Source organism: Nomia melanderi, chromosome 13, assembly GCF_051020985.1.
Source record: "Nomia melanderi isolate GNS246 chromosome 13, iyNomMela1, whole genome shotgun sequence".
Classification (NCBI taxonomy): Eukaryota; Metazoa; Arthropoda; class Insecta; order Hymenoptera; family Halictidae; genus Nomia; species Nomia melanderi.
In genome coordinates this window covers 8,552,194-8,572,477 of record NC_135011.1, presented here as the reverse complement: position 1 = coordinate 8,572,477, position 20,284 = coordinate 8,552,194, and the positions used below count along the sequence as shown (strand labels likewise).

The following is a 20,284-nucleotide window of genomic DNA, read 5'->3' as shown; positions in this document are numbered from 1 at the left end:
TAAACTAACTGAAAGGTATACACTTGTGTTTTTAATCGAAGGAAAAACAAACAATCCAATTGCACGATGCATATTGTACCTGAGGAGTTTACTCGCCTCGCGGAGAAGATTGAACGCCGATGCACGAGTGCAGGAAAATAGAGGATACCTGAACGCCTCAAGCCAGAAGTGTCTTGCCTCACTCTTCCCACTTTGATCCAGCGACTCGAGATTCGCGTCTTATTTTCTTATCCAAAGTAGAGCATCGATTCCGCCCATCGAAGACGATTTATACTTATATCTGCGGTAGGGTCGGAAAGATGAAGGGTACTTTGGCACCTGAGGGAACATCACGCGACGATAACTGTCTTCTTGGCATCGTTCTACCTTCTTAGCAACCTCGAGCCTTCTCGATACTTACCGATAAGAATCGACTGCTCCGCGAGGTGCAGCTAATCTCTGTTACTTCGCGTCGTCGTCTAGAGCCTCTAGCTCCTAGCTACTACGAAAAGCTAGATGACACTGAAGAATTCTTCCCTAATACTTTGTCACATCATTGAAAACATTATTCAAGTGACATTCAATTTTTCTAAACAGTTTAGAGATGCTTTAGTACTAAACGGTACCGGAAGTATACACCAGTCAAATAACTGGCTACAAAATAAAAGTAAATAAATTAAACAGTAAACTGTTCTTGGTGCAAGCAAATACAAAAGGAATACTAAACATTGAAAACTGAGTAGTTAGATAAGATATGCATTGATATAAAGTTAAATGCACGAAAGAGAACGCAGAATTTGTAATTCAGTTTAAAACCTGGTCATCGGATCGTTAAGTTTAGTGTTGAGGACTAAATAAAATTTTGGAGCACATACTAGACTCAAAATATACTAACTTTCTATATCAATGGAAGTGAGAGATTCTATTGGTCGAATGAAAGACCATTTTTAAAGTTCAAAAATGGATTGAATATTATAAATTTAATTATACCCGTTGAATGTGAATAATAATCATAGGACGATCCTCATTGAGAATCCTCAACGAAATCCTCATCGCGAGCACCTCCAACGTCGAGCATATTTCCTCATGAATCCACTAGTGGTCCTAAAAATATTGTGATTTTCGTAACCGCACCGGCTGTCGGAATACCGCCGCGCGAACCGGAAATGCGATAATAAGCGGATCGCGACTGGTCAAATGGATTCCTCCGGGTTTCCCAAGCCGCGCCGTGTCGGTTCCGCCGAGCCTCTTTTATGCCGGTCGCGCGATCGAACGTGATAATGAGGGCTGCGAGGAAAAGTATTAATTAAGGATCAGCGCAACGTTGGCAGCACTTTATCGGGGAAAGAGGGCATCGTTAACGTTCCGTTGCGGTTTAACGAATGACGCCGGGGTTGGAGAGCGAGCACGGCGCGGGTGGAAGAGGAAGCGAGCGGGAGCGAGAGAGAGGCGGAGAGGAAGCTAAACCATTATGTTGCGTTAACGTAACGCTGCCGGGAAATGGGTTAAGGACGTTAAGGCCAACCCTCGTCGGTGCCGGGTAAAGAGTGGGAACAGACGGAGTCAGGGTATACCCTATGGCGATGTCTCTAGCAGAGAGAGGACTCTGCGGACCGAGCTTTACTTTCGAATTACCTGTGTTTAGGTCACCTTTGCGCGCGAAGAAGTTCACAGAGAGCAGCTTTGCATCTCCCCTTGTTCAAAGCGACACTGTTTCGAACAAGCAAAAATGGACCTGAAATGAATGATCCGCAAGTTCGATTTAACGGGATCTGTCCTTTAACGCTAGAACTACCGAGCAACTAGAATTACTTATTTATAATTTTCTGTAAAAATTAGAATAATACATTTATTGAGATTTGTAGAGTCTTCTATACTTGTGTCTGTACAAATACACAAGTTTCATATAAAATCTCATGCAAGAACTTTATAATTTAAATACTTGCAAAATAAGAATTCTGAAGTGGGTCAATTTAACTCCTCTGGTAGTTCTAGTGATAACGCATACTGCGACCGGTCAAACGACTGGTTTTAAAATTTTATTTAACATTCTGCGTTTTCTTTCGTTTATGTAACTTTGTATCGGTGTCTATATTATCCGAATAATCAGTTTTTCAATGTTTGTCTTTCCTTTTGTCTTTATTTCCGGTAAGAACAGTTTATCTAACTTGTTTACCTTTATCTTATAACCACTTATTTAACTGGTTACGACAGAAATAGATAAATGCAAGGTGTCGGTACGTTTATTATTAACTCTCGCAGTACTAAAAATCCAAAATATCATCTTTGCGTTTTCCGATAAACGTATTTTACTCTGTTATGTCTTCATATATAACGTTGAAACAATTGCTGGTTATAAAATTTTTATAGCAGCTGGTTTAGCAATCAACGTTTCAAATAGGTATTGTGATCGAGTCTATGAGAGCCAGATACTGAACGAGCTATTAGGTTTTATTGAGAATTGCTTTGATTTTTCATTCGCAGCGGTTTTATTAAACGGCGAATGACAATTTCGTTTAATTTTTTTGTGAGTGCTGTCGCCGAGGTTATTGATCGCCTTGCGGTAATAAATGTTTCCGAAATTGATCCAGCTGCGGGAACGTGAATAATAAACGAACTCGTAAAGCCGCGAACACCTGTGCCCCTTGGTCCAACGGGAGATTGATTAATTTACAAATCGAAACAGCGGGATGCGTATTTATAATGATTAGCTTCTGTCGGGAAATTCACAGTTCATTGAATGCCTATTACATTGCGTAACCGTAAAAATAGCCGCTGCCGTTACGTGTATGTACGCACGTTGCATCGAGAGCTGGTGTAAAATTATAAAGCGACCTGCCTTTTACTTAAAGTGAAAGTCGTTGCACTGGAACATGTACAAATTGCACCGATCAATTCCTTTCCCCTCAGGGGCTTTGTGCGTTTCATCTGAATATCAAAGTTCACCGTGGTTTTTGTTAATACGCGGTACACACAATTGCTTTTAATCTAACGGTATCAGCGTTCCGGGTCGATCCGACGAAAGAAATTTCACTGAAATGAAACATTAAATGGTTTTTACGATGAAAGTTACTGCCGCACGACGGAAATCGCCGATCGAGAGTTGGACGTTCTTCGAGCTTTTTACGATCTTTCTCGGAAGAGAATTATTAATTGGAATGTACGCCGTGATAAGTCGAATTCGAGTATTCGAACGGGAGAAGGAAGTTCTAGATTGGAAATTGATAGTCTGTGATCGATTGAAAAATTCGGAATTCCATAATTGGATGCACAATGTTTGATTTTACTAATTAGAACTAGAAAAAGTTTTAATATTGATAGAACGAACGTTTGCAATTGGAAATTTAAGTGAACGAAGACATTCCAGTGGAGCATGCGAAATGGAAGACAGGAAATATGTGAGTTTATCAAATAGCAATCACGAGGATCGATAATTCTAAAAAGGAAGACTATAATTCGAAAAAAAATGACTAATGGTACCAGATGCAGTATGACTACCCGGAAACGTGCATTTGGTCGATCAGCCTGGAATCTCGAAGGTTAAATATAAGATCAGCTGTGTCTGGTTTGCTGTTCGAGCGCAAAATTAGCCGCACTTGAAGGTAAATTATTTCGACTTGAATTGAGCCGTGGTTACTTCAGTATAGATTATTTAGCGCGCTGGTAAAACTAACAATAACTGTGGCTCAATGTAAAGAAATATGAGCGAAGTTATGCATAAACATGAAGCGTCGTGGATGTCGTGAAATTCTCGTGAGGCTTACGAGGCATCAACTATACTTTCAAACGCGTGTTTGTGACGAAGCAAAATTACTGTAATTGGCAATCGTTCAATAATCCATACGTTCCATTATGTGATTAAGCGGCCGTTGCTACGCGCAAACGGCAATAATTGAGCTTTAATTGGCAATCGAATTATCGATGTCAAACAGCCATGCACCGGGATATACGTAGCCGTTCTTCTTTTGGTGCTCCAATTACCGTTTAATCATTCATTATTTTTGCGCACTGCGTCGATAATCTATATTTCGCGTGATCGAGAGTTGCTCGGCCCATTCGATCCTAGTATGTCCGCCATGCTTCCACCCCCGTTGTATCGTGTTTAAGTGTAACAATTCGATCTGTACAAACATGCAACCATGTATTGACTATGGCAATATAGGCTTACATTATTATCGGTGTAGTAAAATCTTTAACTCTTTAACTGTTGAAAGTTTATGACTCGACTTCACTGCGATTGTGATATATGTATAAAGAAAGGAGCTTAAATTCTTGTTCTCTTAAAACAATAATCATAGAAGAAGTTATTAGACTAAATTTTTTAAAATGATTCCTGAGTTCGTGAATTTAATTGCTGTAACTGATAAAAAACGAACTAAAAATAAGCTATTGATTATTGACTTTTAAGATACCATTAAATAATCTTCGGTAGATGAAGGGCTAATTTTAATTTTATAAATTGAAAATAATACATTGAAATTAGTTCCATCGGACGGTACTTTCAATTATATTTTATTATGAAACCTCGTGTAGAAGTAGAATAAGTCAAGCCTAATACATTGTAATTTTGTCGTACCAAATGTCCCTTTAAAAGGGTGAAACCATCCCTTGAAAAAAATGTAAATTTTTCTTTTCCATGGATTATCTTGAGAACGGTAGGGGATAGTGAAAAAAAGTTTCAACAAAAAGTACATTGCCTTTTCAGGTCTATAAAGCTGCAAAATAAAATTGTTAAATACTTGAAAATATTAAATAATTGATTAATCTATTTTTAGTACGAATCACGGATTCGTAATTGTATGTTCTGCTGTCTGCCACGCCCAGTGAGACTGTAAAGTCCACCTTGTACGTATACAAATCTAAGGAACAATCCGATATATATTTCATTCTGTTATCAGTAAACAGAAATTGTATTTTAATTCAAGAGATCAGCAATTTTTCAGGAGCTCGTTTACTTAAATAAATCTATTCTTCGGCCTATTCCCTATTTCCGTTTCCAACACACCGAATCCTCGACACGAACGCTGATAACAAGATCACAGGATCGGGATACCGAATTCATAGGATTCTCGTGCCCGTGTCACAGGATTCTCCGCAGTCGTCGGCGCGGTCCACACATACACACGTTATCGGAAACGTCGATGAACACATCCGATGCAATTCACGGTTCATCTATTCTCGCGAGTAGCCATTTTTATGCACGGCTGTGTGTAGCATTGGAAACAGCGAACTTATTTCCAATCGTAACAGTTCTTCAACGGTCACTGAAATTCGACGCTGAATCCTTGTTGGAAATTGAAGTTACCGATGCAAAAGCAACACAATGCCAACTTGAAAGTACAACAATTGCAGGAAAAGAATATCGCGAGGAAAGAAATACAGGTAACGGAATGATCGTTGTAATTTACTATCGGAAAAATCTTAATTAAATTTCGTTTCTTTAACCTTTGTGCACTCTTCGAGGTAACCTTATGTAAAAGCGAACCTCCGTTTTTAATTATTCATTTTACTTCAGAAATATGCAATATAATTTAATCCTTTGAGAACCAGAACAGGTTTTTTTAGCAGCAATACTTTTTTTATTACTTCCGTAAATGGAGAAACCGAATTTATAGTTAGGAACGAACGATCTCATTGGAAATGAACAACGAAAACCAACTGGATAATTTCTGCGAGTCCCATTATTAGATCGATAGTCCTCGAATCAAATATAATTTCTTTATTAAAATGAAATAAAATTTTAGTCAAATCGGTTAACACTATTTTTTGATTTTTTAAAGATGTTATCATCAAAGTTATCGATTGATTTTTATCTCTTTATATTTAAAATAATTTTCCTTATTCACTTTACTACTACGAAATAACAAACATTTTGTTCATCCTGGAAAAATTCCAATAATAATAATAATTATTATTATGATATTCCATTTTATACATTTCCATCAGATTTCAACCATCAGTTTAAAACCACACATTTAACAATACATTCTATAATACTCACATCATTCACATCATTTTGCATTTCATTTTCCATTTTAATAGAAATTTCGCAAATCAATATATACTGTCGCAGTTTTCTATCCTTTTTGTCTTGTGAAATGATACCAGGACCAACGAGTAGTTCACATAATTATATACACGTACCCATTCGCAAGAAACGCTTTTCGTTCATACACATTGCTTTTCCCAGCGAGTATGCCCGAGCGAAAGGGTTAATACAGGAATCGTAACGCAACAGACGTTGGAACGGTGAAGAACGAGTCGTAGCTAGCGATAGCTCGCGTAAAAAAGAAAGAGTTACGGTGGTCGGGGGTGGAAACGACAATCGTGAAGTAACATTTTAACGAGTTTACTCGCTCTTGCCTGGAAGAATCGGGATAATACGAGGCCGCTTACGAAGTTATACGGCTCTTTCGCTAAATTTAGCCCCTTCCCTCATCCCCGTGCCCCTCGCTCGCGAAAGAGACGAGAAAACGACGACGACGACGACGCGAAGAGGAGCTGCGCGTAAAAGCGAGAGTACGCCGCACGCCGCCCCTTCTCGCCATTCTTTCGCGTTCGCGACACGGTTTCACAGAATTTAAGTTCGCTCGGCCGCACGAGAGCTCGAAGTCGAACGGAAAATTTTCCGGCCTGTGAAACACCGTTACTTAGGAATTTCTTTATCGTCCCTATAAAACGCACGCATGCGGTAAGTGGTCGAATGTATAAAAGGGCGGAAGTGTAGAGAATCTACTGGCAAGAAATACGTTCGACATCACGAGAAACATTAATGAAAATCTTTGAAATCGATTGGGAATCGGTTGGGTAATTGTTTATGGGAATTATTTGCGGATTTGAAATTTTAGTATAATGTTAAAGTTGTACGGTTCAAACTTATTGAAATTGTTTCATTGATTTGTTTATATCTAGTAAGGTTGTGGATAAGTTATTCAGTGTTCGTATTTCGATAATAGCGATCAGTTCTCAGGTTTATGAGGAGTTTTTAGTGGAATGATTAATAGAGATATAATCTTTGAAATTGATCGTGGCCACGGTTTTATTGCTCTGTGAAAGTTTAATAAAGTTAAGGCTGAGTTATTTAGTGGAATACCTGTAGATATATCAATGATTATGATCAATCTTAGATTCTCTAAAGACTTACCAGTGAAATGATTAAGTTTGCTGAGCAAGAAATGATGAAACTGATTTGAAATTGAATTAGCAATCGTTTAAGTAAAACCGAAATAGAATGCTATTCAGTTTTAAACATTTCTTTGTACACAGTTCAATGAATTTTGATCCACCAATTCCTCTTGTAATCAACTTATACAAACACGAATTTTCTATATCCAGCAAAAATACTCGATTCTCTTTTAAGCCTGTTTTCAATCGTTAAACCAAAAACCATTGGCCAGTAAATATTCACCCACGTTTTTCCGTTCACCCGTTGCATCCGTAGCCGCAAGCGGACGACGAGAAAACCCGGATTAAATTTAACTCGATCAAACTGCGCGCATCGCGCCGGCAGCGAAGTATTCAATGTACCAATAAATCGTTGCACCAATTGAGTATCAGAACAATCAGATCTCGGATCGTCTTCAGTCTCGACGATCGCAGAACACCCTAGACACAGTGAACATTGGATAATCGCAACACTCAATGGGACCGGAAGATTGCAATTATGAAAAGTTAGAACCGGATCCTCCCTAAGAAACGAAGATTTTAGCGTGGCGGACGTAGAGTGAAGGAAAAACAAAGACTGAAAGTCGAAGCGTTTGGCAATATTAAAGATTCGAAAAGAGCTGAGTCCTTTAAATCAAAAATCAAACTTTTTTATTTGTGATTTTTGATGAATACAACGTTCACCAACATATTATATTTTTCTGATTAAAATGTCACAAAACACTCTAGTTAATTTAGGGAGCAAAAGGCTATCCTGCTCGCGAGAATTTTAATGCTGGAAATTAGAAAATTTAAGCGAGATTCATTGTACATATGTGGTTTCAAGGCGATGTCATCGAGAACTAAAGAAGTTCAGACGAGTATTTACTATAATCATTATCTTATATTATTATCTTGTGCTATATGATCGATACTTTCCAAGTTAAGTAGTCTTGACACAAAAATATGCAAAGACGTTGCTAGGTAGAAGTAGATAGAACATTTTTTACTTCAAAATTGCCATGTGTTGTCTATGGAGTGTTATGAATGGATTCTCCTTAGGCATTTCAGTGGTATCTACCCATAATTATCTTTTCGCCAGAAATATTTACCTAAATTCAATACTTCTAGCGCGATTTATCTCTTTTTATACGATACTCAAAAACTTCTATTAGCTGCTTGGAAGTTTTAATAATGCAACACTAAAAACACAATGTTTGTCAGTCTAAATATAGTTACATAGCAGAAGTTGTTAAAAATCGATTGTTTATAAAAGGCTGCCCTGCTCGCCGAAAATTTAACTCTGTCGCTACAATGGACGAGATATCTCGTCACCATGATAGCATCGTACATATGACATCAATGATGACGAGATTTCTTCTTCATGTCATTGTTTCTTCGACATTATATTTCCTGATTTCTTCTTTTTGCAATTATTACAAAAACAACACATGTTTTTCTGAGATATTATTAAAGAAACTGATTTAGCAATACGCAAACTGAATTGTAAATCAATTAAAGTCTCAGTAGATGCAATCTTGAAGTTTTCATAGAGGAATTCCGAAAAGACGATTTAATTGATCGGCAGTTTTCGTGTTAACACCGGTCCCGAGAATGTAAAAATTTAAACGATCGTCACTATATCGAATGTTCACTGCAATGAACTTGATCAGCTGCGGTAGCGACTCGGGCCGCAAACGTAAGGTGCAACGGCGGCACCGATTTTCACAAAATTCGCGTTACAGATCGGAAAAATTGGGTTCACGGAAGTGGAACGAATCGCAGGCGCTAGTATCGCGCGGCTCACGCGACCGGCGTTGGGCCCCGTATGAATATGCATAACATACAGGTTTATGCCGCTGCAGCCGCGCACAGCCGCGACGCTGAGCAAATTCGTGCTCGTTAGTTTCAGCTAGTTGGTGGCACAGCCGCTGTTGCCACGTCGCCGCAATGAAATTAAATCGGACAAGAAAAACGAGACTTCGATTGCTCGCCGCGGACAGATTTGTGGGAATTAGAAGAAAAATAGGGGAAAACCGGCAGGATATACAGGCCCGGCCAAGTCGTATCTTACGATTTATGATCCGTGGTATTTACTCGCGTTTCCTCTCAACGAGCGCGGTGACATGGTTTTTGATATCGTTCGTTCGCTTCCGCTCGACTTTTTCTCGGTGAAGTCCTCTTTTCTTGAAACAGGAAGCTGAAAATTTTCTTATTTTTTCTTATTCGTCGATCGAGAATTTTTGCAATACTGACTAATCGATAATGACGGTAAAAGGTGTTTTTCGTTTTAACTGGATTTGTTTGTTCTTTTTAATTACAAATTTGCGGAGGCTGGGGAAACTTAACGATCTGTAGAACGTTCCAATCGTTTAATTTGAAAATGTTTCTTGATGTTATATATGGATATGAATTTATGAATTAATACACTTCCGGTTGATGGAAGTGTTAGTGGACTGAGATTCGATATGTAGATTTTGGTGTTCATGAATTATTTTATAGAAATTAGCATAACAGTGGGATTTATGGGTATTGTTGATTGGAAGATTTGTAGCAGTAAAAGTAAAACAGAAATATTTATTTCTTTTAATAGTTACATTCTTGTATGTTACAAATTTGTATGTATAAAAATCCATAGTTTAGACTTATTTGATCAAAAACTTCGCTTTTCTCTTAAATGATATTTGTATGCATACAACGAAAAGAAAGTTTATATTTAATTCTAAAGAGATTTATTATATTTAGTTAATCTTCGCAAGAAGCGTATCACTCTAAAAATAAGGAAGATTTTGTCATTAAAACAGTAACTGAAATATTTGTGCCTGTTGTTTTTGGCGTAGGCGTGATATTACGATCAGCCGCTTGCAAATGGCGTGCTAACTATAGACTCGAAAAATACGAGCTTAAGAGTCGGCACCACATTACAAATCAAAATTCTCTCAGCAAAACAGTCCCATTAAAACCTCTTTTATCTAAAAAATCCCCCAAATTTCCTAAACAAATCATCGTAGCTAAGTGAAAAATACCTCACTATGAAGTAACCAGAATATCCATAAAACTCATCGAACAATTCTCGTCATTCTTCACAAAATTCCAAAAACGGAGAGTAAAAAGAAACAGAACGTTTCGTCACATTCCAAAAATCATTCTTCAAACTTCGCTGCAAAAGTACCACGAAGTTTTTATCGTTTTACATACATTTGCGATCAGTCTTTCCCATGTATTCATTTGCATGAACGGTATTTAGATCGTTGACAGCGTAACGCTCCACCCCGTACATGAATGTGTAACATTTATCAGAAGAATGCCGGATAATCTGGCCATTATCGCGGCGCGCGGCCCGGAGAGTTACGTTTTAAACGCACCTCGTTCGTTTTAGTTACCGGTCTCCGGAGCTGCCGCCGCCGCAGGCTTTATTACGTCTTCCGTTCAAACAATCGTGCAGCTGACGTAACTGCGCGGCGCGGTTGTTCCTCGCCCCGAGGAAAATGTTCAGCTTTCTGATATCGTTCGGCGGTTCGCCGCAGATAGACGGATTAGGACAAGTGGTCCAGACCGGGCCGTCGTTCCATAGAAGATCGAAGCCACCGATTCGGGTCTCGCGGCCAGAGAAACGACCCTCGAAGTCGAGGACGTTCAAGGTGTCGTCGACGAGATCGAACTTCAGCCGATAATCCTCGCTATCCGTGCCGGTTAAGGCTGGGGACGCGTTCACTTCCAGCAACCACGGCTTCAGATCCTCGTCCAGCAGTATATCGTAGCCGTACAGCTCGAAAGAATTCTTTCCTTGCATTATCACGGGTTGCACTGCTAGCAGACTGGCCATAATGACGCCTGCGATAGTTGATTTTTTATTTGGAAAGGTGATTACGAATTTGTTTCTGTTTAACCCTTCAGGGTGTGGTGTTTTCAGGTTTTTGATTCAGAACTTGTGTCAACTTTGTTGAACTAGTTACTTATATGTGTAATTATTTTTTCTAATTGTGATTTGGTGTGTCACTTCAGTAATTTGAGAATAATTAAGAAGTAGTAAAATTGTGATATTATCGATAAATGTAGGAAAATTTGTTGAAAGATGTAACTATTAGAATGAAGTATAATGGATACTTTGTTTCGATAGAGGACTGCGAAGGATTAAGGAATGATAATAAGTAATAATTGTGTTTTTGTTAGACTCTTGTGTAATGCGTAATTATGATAAAGTAATTGAAAACCTGTTCTTAAATTTAACAATTTATATTCTGCGGTAAGTGCAGGAAAAATGTTGTTATTAAATGTTAGTGCAGTGCGATTGGTTATTAGGTATTCAAGAAGGGTTGTAAAGGTCTTATGAAACGTTGAAGAATATCTATTTGTTTTTATGTTTCTTGGATTATGAGTTGAAACGCGTAATTGCATTGTTGCGTCTTTTGCAAATCAAGTTTTAAATACATTATTTTTTTAACAGACTCCGTACGATGATTTAAATTATTTAAAAAAAAATGCTTTAGCTTTTAAAACAACTGTATAAATGAAATTAATATCTGAAATGTCTGCCTACAGTTACTGCGTAACTCAGTTGGTACAAAGCTTTTACATTCTCGTACAAGGGTTGAAAATGGTTCTGTAAGGGTAGATTACGGTTAGGAAACTCTATTTCGAGTGGATTTGAGGTCGGAATGTAGGGAATGATGGATAGAAGCAATCTAGAACGTGACTTCAAGGCTTGGGAGTAATGGCGGACATACCAGCTTTGCCTCCACATTATTGTATGTATTGTGTTTGATGATAAACACACAGTAAAGTGATAATAGTAAACAGTGAGAAGAACGTACATACAAGGAAAAGACGAAAAGATATATAAAATACATAAAAGTGTAATAATATACCTATAGAAAACACTGATCGCACATTATATTTTTAACATTGATTATTTACCTACCATTTCTTTTATTTTTCTATTTTACATTAGCTCTCCTCAAACATTCTTTATTACTACCTCTAATCTCTACTATTTTACAATAATTTAACTAAATTTTTGTTTTCTAACGAACAAAGATGAAACAAAAAAATATAGCAATGTTTTCTTTGAATATAACATTAAGTAAAGAACGATCACATAATAAAGACTTCGAGGATTCAAGAAAAAATGAATACGACAATCACCACAAAAAAATACGAATATTATAGACAAAAAGCTTCACAATATATTAACGTATTTATTATATAATATATTCCACAATATAACGCACGAAATATTTCGCAATTAAACTGACCTGCGATCCGTTGAAACAACGCTTCAATAGCCTCTACCCCGTGTCGAGCAGTAAGATACTCCCTAACCTTGACCAACGCCCATTTGCACCCTTTCTTGAGCTCCTCTTTCTCCCCATCCCCGTCACTCTTCAATTGTATCGCGATATTCGTCAAATGCACTCTACTGTCATCAATATTATCCAAGTCGAACAGCTCCGTGGACAGTCTAGCGAAGCCCTCTCTAGCCAGCCAAGCCTTCAAAGGGTGAAACGAGGTTACCAGGCCGTAAATACGGAGATCGAACTTCCTGCCTGAAAACGGCGACCGAGGTGAAACGTTTACGAACTTTAGGTACATTCCGCGAAGAAGACCGACACAACGCGCGGTCTGTAAGACCGAATCGAAGAAAGTGCTTTTGAATCGTTCGACGTTCAGCTCCCTTTCTTCTCTCTCGTCGCGCGCCACAAAAGCCCCGCGGATCTTAGGCCCCGGGCCACGCTTTCGGCGGCATTGAAGCGTCCGCCCGCGGCATTCTTCGCGGTGGCAAGCAACGCTACCACCAACCTGCCAAGAGGTAAGGATTCTCCACGTATTTCTGCACGATGAAAGTCTCCACCGGTGTCTCCAGCTGTTGGCAATTGAACTCCTTCGCCCTCCACTCGGCCAAGTCTTTCAACCGCCTGAACAGAAAGATACCCCTGCCTTGTGACCCTCCCACGGGCTTCACGATCCACGTGGCTCCCGGTTGTTGATGATATTCTTCGGTGAACAGCCTGTAATCGTTCGGCAACTCGAAGGTCAACGGCATCGAGTCGCATAATTCTGCTTCTCCGGTTTTCCCTGATTTAGCCAGTAGCTTCTTGTAGCGTTTTAGGTTACGGTACAGGTAGTTCTTCCGGGTGAGTTCATAATGATTCCAGAAGTGGGGAATCTTTTGGTGGGGTGCTAGTTTCGAGTCCAGGGCCTGACGAGCGTCGTTTGTCTCGCACCACCAGAGGTGCCAGCTAGGGTTGTTCGGTTCGGTGATCTTGCGATCGAGTGAAATGAATGTTGTTGATTATTTATTGGCGGATGGTGAAGATGATATATATATTTTCGTTACCTATATACATATATACGAATAACTTTTGCTACGAAGAACAAATTTTCTCTTGATAATCAAATGAGAATGAAATAAAGTAGATAATCACAATAAACCCGAACGAAATGATAACTCTTAAACAAAATTCCATTTCCGTAAACTCATAAAAAAGACGGAGACCGTAAATTTGCATAAATTCACTGCTCGGATTACGCTCGAAGCTCCTCGCATCAGTGTCTCTGGTAAATCTAAGTAGCCTAAAACGGAGCAACTTCAGGTACCAGAAAGGCTAACCCCTAAAAAAACCCAATTTCCATTAGCGGAATTAAACCTGTTTCCCTGCACCTTGCTGCCTGCGTTCTATTCACGATCTAGGATCAAGGCTCCCCCGTTGTTCGCCAGTAGACAATGCGGATTTTCGCATAATCGTGGCCCGCGTCCTATATCGCGGCGGATAACCATGGTCGCTTTTAACACGGTTTTATTCGACGGAGCAGCCTTAAAGGGATATCTCGGAGGGCCGGTTCCCACCCTCTCGCCACCGATATCTTCTTGTTAAGGTCGCGTCGCATGAATAAGGGACATTCCATTACCTGGGTCCATCCTCTGGCTAGCATCACCCTAACCTGCGTCGAGGGAAAGTCACAGCGGAACTTGATGACCTTGTCGACCCCGTTCCGCTTCTTTTTCGTGTTCGAATTCCTCGTTTCTCGGCTAAGCACCGGACTGTGCTTATCCGTGGTTGGGCCCGCGGTTTCCTGGCTCGTCGTCGCTCGTTCGGACATAGTTCCGCAATTCAATGCGGCAAGACTCTACTCTGTGTCGTTCGCCAGAAGAGTCATGTAAGGAAAGCGGGTCTAATTGGTCGCTTTCATCTTTTTTCATCTCATTTTTGATGCTAATTTGCTATTCGTCAATACGGTTCTACATAACCAATGAGAACTATAAATATACACAACGAACGACCTTTCCTCGTGAACAACGCTTAGCAGAAACAATGGAAGAAACAGTGTCGGTAATCACGATAAATAGATTTCCGTTGCGCAACGCGCTACGACCAAGTTCAATTCCCGCGGATTTTCGTTTGAGCCTTGCGTAATTCCTTTTACGTGTTCTTGATTACGTGTCCGGTTGGAATTACGTTTCGCAGAGTGTTCTTGTGTTGTACGGTTGAGTTTTCTTCGTTATATTCCGCGAAACGAAAGATGATTTATGTAAGTGTAGATCTAAACATCGATTACCCGCGGTTGTAGGGAAATTGTTAGAGCTGTCTGTTACGTAAATGTATAGACTGGTTGTGTGTTAGATTTGAATTATATAGAGTGAAGTTCCAAAATGAAAATAGTCTTTTTTAAATAAAATTCAAAAAGTAGATAGCTTCTTTTTGTGAATAGGAATTTTAGTTTAGATGTGGATTGTTTATATCTACACTAAATATTCATACTTTTGTCTGTATTATTTAATTATCATACCGCAAAATAATTCAATATTAAAAAGTGTTACAAAAATTTACGCAAATTAAAACAGTTTTGCTATTCTTCTTAATTGTTATCCAAAAATTGAAACAAATTTAATCAAAAAAATGTTTCCGGACCTTACAATGTTTAGGAGTAAATACAATAATGCGCCTTTACGGCGGGACTGATTAATTTAATAGCGCCAAATGAGCTCAACTTAAAAGCATGCATCGAGGAATAAACAGAAATATATAAGCATGACTAAAAATGCATATTACTGTTTGAAAATTATTTAAAACTACCATATATTTGATGTTTAACTTCCACTCCTACCAAATTTTTCTCATTTGCTTACGAGAAAGCTCGTTCCACAAATTACCCGTCCCCGGGATCAAAAATATAAATTCTCTCCGTGTCACCCCAAGGAAATACTTAATTGATAAATCTACCCCCGGAAACGCCAGCCGGAAAATAGGGGATACCGAGCCCGGAGCGTGTATACATTCTTGATGCACGTCCCCATTCCGAGCACGTACGCTATATTATTTGCCCGGGACCACGTGTGTTATCGTTAGGCATACAGGGTTGGTTGGTAGTAGCAAAATTTCAGACCGCCCAGTTTTGCGCCCCGCCCCTGCGCGAATATCACCGGCGTTATTGAGCCGCCGGCGAAGGGTTGAAGTACGGATAAAATGGCCGTGATACGATGTAAGCTTCTTTTCTGTTCTGCCGCGCTAGCGACGCGGTACAAACGAGGCCTCCCATGGGTGACCTCGTCAATTGGCATATTAATTTCGAAAGCGTGATTAACAAACGCCAGCGCCTCTCCTCGACCGAAAAACGGAGGAGAACAGCCCGTTCACCGCCTCCAATGTCCTTTTCAGTGAATAATTCGATTCTGTTGTGTGAATGGTTTTAAAGGGTGAAAGGGTCGCGGAAAGCGTGAAAGCAACTTGCGACGGAATTTTGCTACCCTGCTACATTAATGGCATTCAATTTACTGTAGAGTGTTCGTATTGACATTGTTTTAATGGAATTTCAGTCCGTGGATGTTATAAACGTTTAACGGGAACAGATTTTTGTAGATTTAATGCTTTCGTTATTTACAATGTTTTTAGTTACTGTTAAGTTTATAATGACCTGGTAATTTTTTAAATATAAAATGGGGTTTTTTATATTGAACATTCAGTTTATTAACACGTTGACTGCCACGAGAATTTGAGCGCTTTGTATAGTAATACTTATTCTTTTAGAACAGAGGTAAATGGCGTTAGAAATAATTAGTAATGATTTGGCATCACTCACATTACACAATTGTTTAGCTACTTACATTACCAAATATTTTGATTCGACATCAATTTTCTTGTAATTGTCTCGAGCAATTTGGAAGCTTCAAATCGGTGACCACCGTGACGGTCAATGTGTTAAACTTCAATTTGATTACTATTGCACACGTGTTTATTGTAAACTAGTTCGTCCAAGATAATTTTTACTATTTGCTTAGCGCTAGTCTTCACCTACAATGCAAATGAAATACACACACACACATTCGCTTTCATACATTATCATATTTCTTTCTACACTACACATACACTTCCACAAACTCAACTAATAATTGTATACAACTTTCCCTTGATAATTCCTACAATTACCATCAATTCCCATTCACAAGAACCAACCGAATAATACACGAGCAACCTATACTCTTCAACCCGATTGTCCCATTGATGCCATCAACCGTCCACCCAGCAGATAAAAGCGTCAACGTCCAGTTCATCATTCGTATCGTGTTCCGATTCACTAAAACACGTGGGTGGTGACGTTCTTGTTAGTAGCACGGTCAAAAGCGCAGTTATCACCGCGTGACATTGACACGGTATCAGCCATCGTTAGCCATGCGTCTTCTACGGAATCGGGCGTCCCCTTATCTCTTGTTCCGCAGTGGGCACGAGTGGCCGTGGAGCAAGAAAGTGAAACGCGAAGCGGAAGAGCGCGACGAGGAAAGAGACAGGCTGAGAAAGAGGGACACGCAGTGATAAAGAGAGAGAGAGAGAGGAACATTAGAGAGCGAACCGGAAGCAAGCCGTGGGCGATAACGCCGATATAAATAGCTATTATTTTCCACCCACGTGACTTTGTATACCGTAGCGTGACGATTGGCTCTGTCACGGCTTCTCAGTCAGCACGCGGCGTTCAGACGGTCCGCTCCCTCACGTGTCCGACCGTGTCATCGGCACTCCAAAAAGAATTCAACGGTCTGTCATGCTAAACAGCTCTTTAATTGATAACCTTGATACACGATCCCCGTTGGCCGGCGCGCGGGGCTAACTATACCCACCACCGAGAAGGTAATAAACTCGACCAGACCATAAACAGCGGTTTCGGGTCCGGCAATTAACCAAAAGGGTACCGTATACTGTAGGAAAGTGGCATTAGTGTTGTGTAAAACAGTCCTGTTGGAATTTTCTGCTCGCTTTGGATTAACCCGACAATTCCCCGAATTGCTGGATTCACGAAACCCGATTGGAGGGGGTTCGAGATTTTGTTTATGGCCGCGTTGGGTTTATTGCTGAGTTAGTAGCTGTTGAAAGAGTACTTCGGAGTTTACAGAATTTCGGTAGTTTTCTTGGTTGGGTACTTTTGCTTCTTATGTAGCTTTTAGATTTATGAGGAATGTTTTGGACACTCGGTGTGACTACTGGTTTTGTTTAACAGTGGTTTGGTCCTTTTTCGTTTTGCGCAGGAGTTTCGATTTTTGCAAGTCTTGTAATTCTTTTCTTTGCGAGAAGTTCGATAATTGTATTTTAATATCTATAATGTTCGCGAGCTTGGATAATTGTGAACTGTAAGCTGTTTAAATATTCTTATAAGGTGAAAGATTAACGTAATTACTCCGGGAAAACTTGTAAAAGGACCTGAGCACATTCTTCTTATTTCCTTGAAATTGCCCTTTTAGCATGTACATGACACTTCTTATCTTATTGAAAGAGGAAAGTGATTGACGCGAGCTCGAGGGGGAATTATTCATCATGAAACCATGTTGCCGTTCTTGTATCAAAGATAAGGTGGAAAACGTATCAAGTAATAAAAGTACCGAGTGTTTAAAATGATTGATATATAACTTTTCAAACAATATTATGAATATTTTATTTTTAAGCTAAATTATATACAAAGTAAGTTTAGTATTAATGTTGGATAATATTTTGGAAAACGATGAAACTATTAGTTCAAACTTATTTGTAACTTTCCTTATTTCTCGAAATTTTTGCAGCAACACACGTATGGCAGTAATCCTATCCTATTCATGTTAATACATTCACTGCCACGAAAAACTTCGGATTTTTCTATCGCTTATTCTTTTTTAGCAAAGATAAAAATGAACGATTATTTTCTTTTTGGTATTGCGATTATTAGGTTATCCAATTATCTATTTATTGAACATTGTCATTCAACGTCAGTTGCCTGACAAACTATAATTGTTTTCAAGTAATTAGGAAGCTCCGGTCATCGGTGATCACCGTGGCAATCAACGTGTTAAGGAGATGCCGATCACTACAAAGTTTAAGAACCACTGTCATAGAACAAGGGGTTAAAGAGGAAATGATTTTCAGTTACGTAACAACGGGAACCGTGTGAACGCAACAGTTAATTTCACGAAGGGAAACAGTGTAAGGGTTACGGAAGCGGAGCTAAATGGGGGGATGAAGCATCCTCCGGATCCGGGGGGTGCACTGACACGCGGCGCGACGGCTGCACGCGTGTTCCACACAGGTATCATCGTATTCGGTCGGTGACCAGTGCGTGACGGGAATGACACGTCGCGTCGACCTGTTTGTCGGTAGTGGTGGTGGCGGCGAGCGGCGACTCGCGTGCGCGGGACCCCCTCGCATGACCAACTGTTCCTTGCCAACACGTGACTGCAATCGGTATCAATTATCGTGTGCGGCTGCAGTTCCCGTTGACCCGAAACGCGTGTTCCCATCGATTTTTAGTTGGCACAGGGTTTGTTTGAGCCCTAAATTGGATTTTGGGCGTGCCTACTGTTGTATCGTTGATATGTAATTTGTTTTGATAAGGTTTCAATAGAAATTTTGTAGCTGGCTTGGTTTTGCTAGTGTTAGGAACTATTGACTGTTACTAGGTTCACGGATTTTTATTGTAAAGTTTGTTGTACTGTTGGAAGAATTGATATTCGTACATTTAGATCTTGGAAATTATGGGTTTAACACTATGATACACGTCAAAATGACGGATTTCGGATTTCGTATTTAGTGATTATTGATATGGAAGCGTTAAATGTCCGAAATTATTTGAAGAATAAATAGTTTCACTTCAATATTATAATTAATATATGAAGAAACTAAAAGAAATTTATTGTTATAATTTTTAGAATGATTACATATCAATCGTGGTAAACGCTAGGTTGTTCTAGTGAAGAATAGACAATTAGGATACATACTCGTGTTATTATATCAATCAAGATCGCAAACATTTACTAAATAGTGTTTATAAAATTCAATACGCGTATGATTGACACGTTCTCTCAATCTAGGGTTAAATTGTGGTGATTAGTTCTCTTTAGAAAGAGTTTTTGAAATCAGTTTGGATTATGTATTACTAGATGAATTCGATAATGGTGTATGTAAGACAATAATCTGTTAGATTGAATATATAGTAGTGGGTAATATGATAGATACAAATGACATCCTGTATAATTTAAGATTCCTGAAGATTTACATATTACGCGAATGTATATCAGTGAATCTACTTGGAAGAGTTCTTGGAAAAATATTTGAGGCGTATCCTTTTTTATTGGCTATCATTCACGTTGAAGGGGTGGAGGCAGCTTATAAAGTTCAGGGTTGAAACCATATTTTTCTGAATAGCAGATAAACATGTTATAGCCTTGAATCCAAGTATTGACAGTAAATAGTTTTGTTTTTCTAGAGAATGTAAATTGAATATATAAGATTTTAATGAGTTAATTGAAGAAAATGAAACAGAATACAATGTTTGAAATATAATAAAACTCCGTGTAATGAAAATCCGTTTCATACCAAAGGTAGCGATAGAAAAGGTACTTTTATCGCAAACATTCACAACTGCCGACATAAAACTACGTATTTCCATAAGCGATAACTAGTTCCCATGGACATAAAATTACGTAACTTCATAAAATGTCGGGAAGACAGAGGAACTGAGCACGGAACGAAGTTAAAAATCTCATTCGAATACATTGTTATTACCCCTTTTAATACTTCCATTTACGACAGCATAATAAGTACTCATAAATCTAATATTTTAAAAGATGCTTCATAATTCACGATGTTTCTGATATTGTCAGAAATTCGTGGGAAAGAGCTTTAGATTTGCCCCTTTATAAACATAA

General features: G+C 39.0%; 2 protein-coding genes across 3 annotated transcripts in view; one reads left to right on the top strand and one right to left on the bottom strand.

The window, feature by feature from the left end:
- Positions 1–20,284, top strand: part of Efa6 (Exchange factor for Arf 6) — a 73,926-nt gene that overhangs the window by 16,188 nt on the left and 37,454 nt on the right. The gene's annotated exons all lie outside the window — the stretch shown is intronic.
- Positions 10,502–14,223, bottom strand: LOC143175225 (putative tubulin polyglutamylase TTLL9). The gene is made up of 5 exons (XM_076373339.1): positions 14,022–14,223; positions 13,784–13,787; positions 12,922–13,361; positions 12,378–12,668; positions 10,502–10,956 (listed from the first exon to the last, which is right to left on the bottom strand). The coding sequence occupies exons 1-5, from the start codon at positions 14,221–14,223 to the stop codon at positions 10,502–10,504; spliced, it is 1,392 nt and encodes a 463-aa protein (XP_076229454.1).

Coding starts and splice junctions, on each gene's coding strand:
- LOC143175225 (XM_076373339.1), bottom strand. CDS start 14,223: ATGTCCGAACGAGCGACGACGAGCCAGGAAACCGCGGGCCCAACCACG. Junction 12,669..12,921: donor GAATCCTTACCTCTTGGCAG/GTTGGTGGTAGC, acceptor CGCCGTTTTCAG/GCAGGAAGTTCGATCTCCGT. Junction 10,957..12,377: donor GTTGTTTCAACGGATCGCAG/GTCAGTTTAATT, acceptor CAACTATCGCAG/GCGTCATTATGGCCAGTCTG.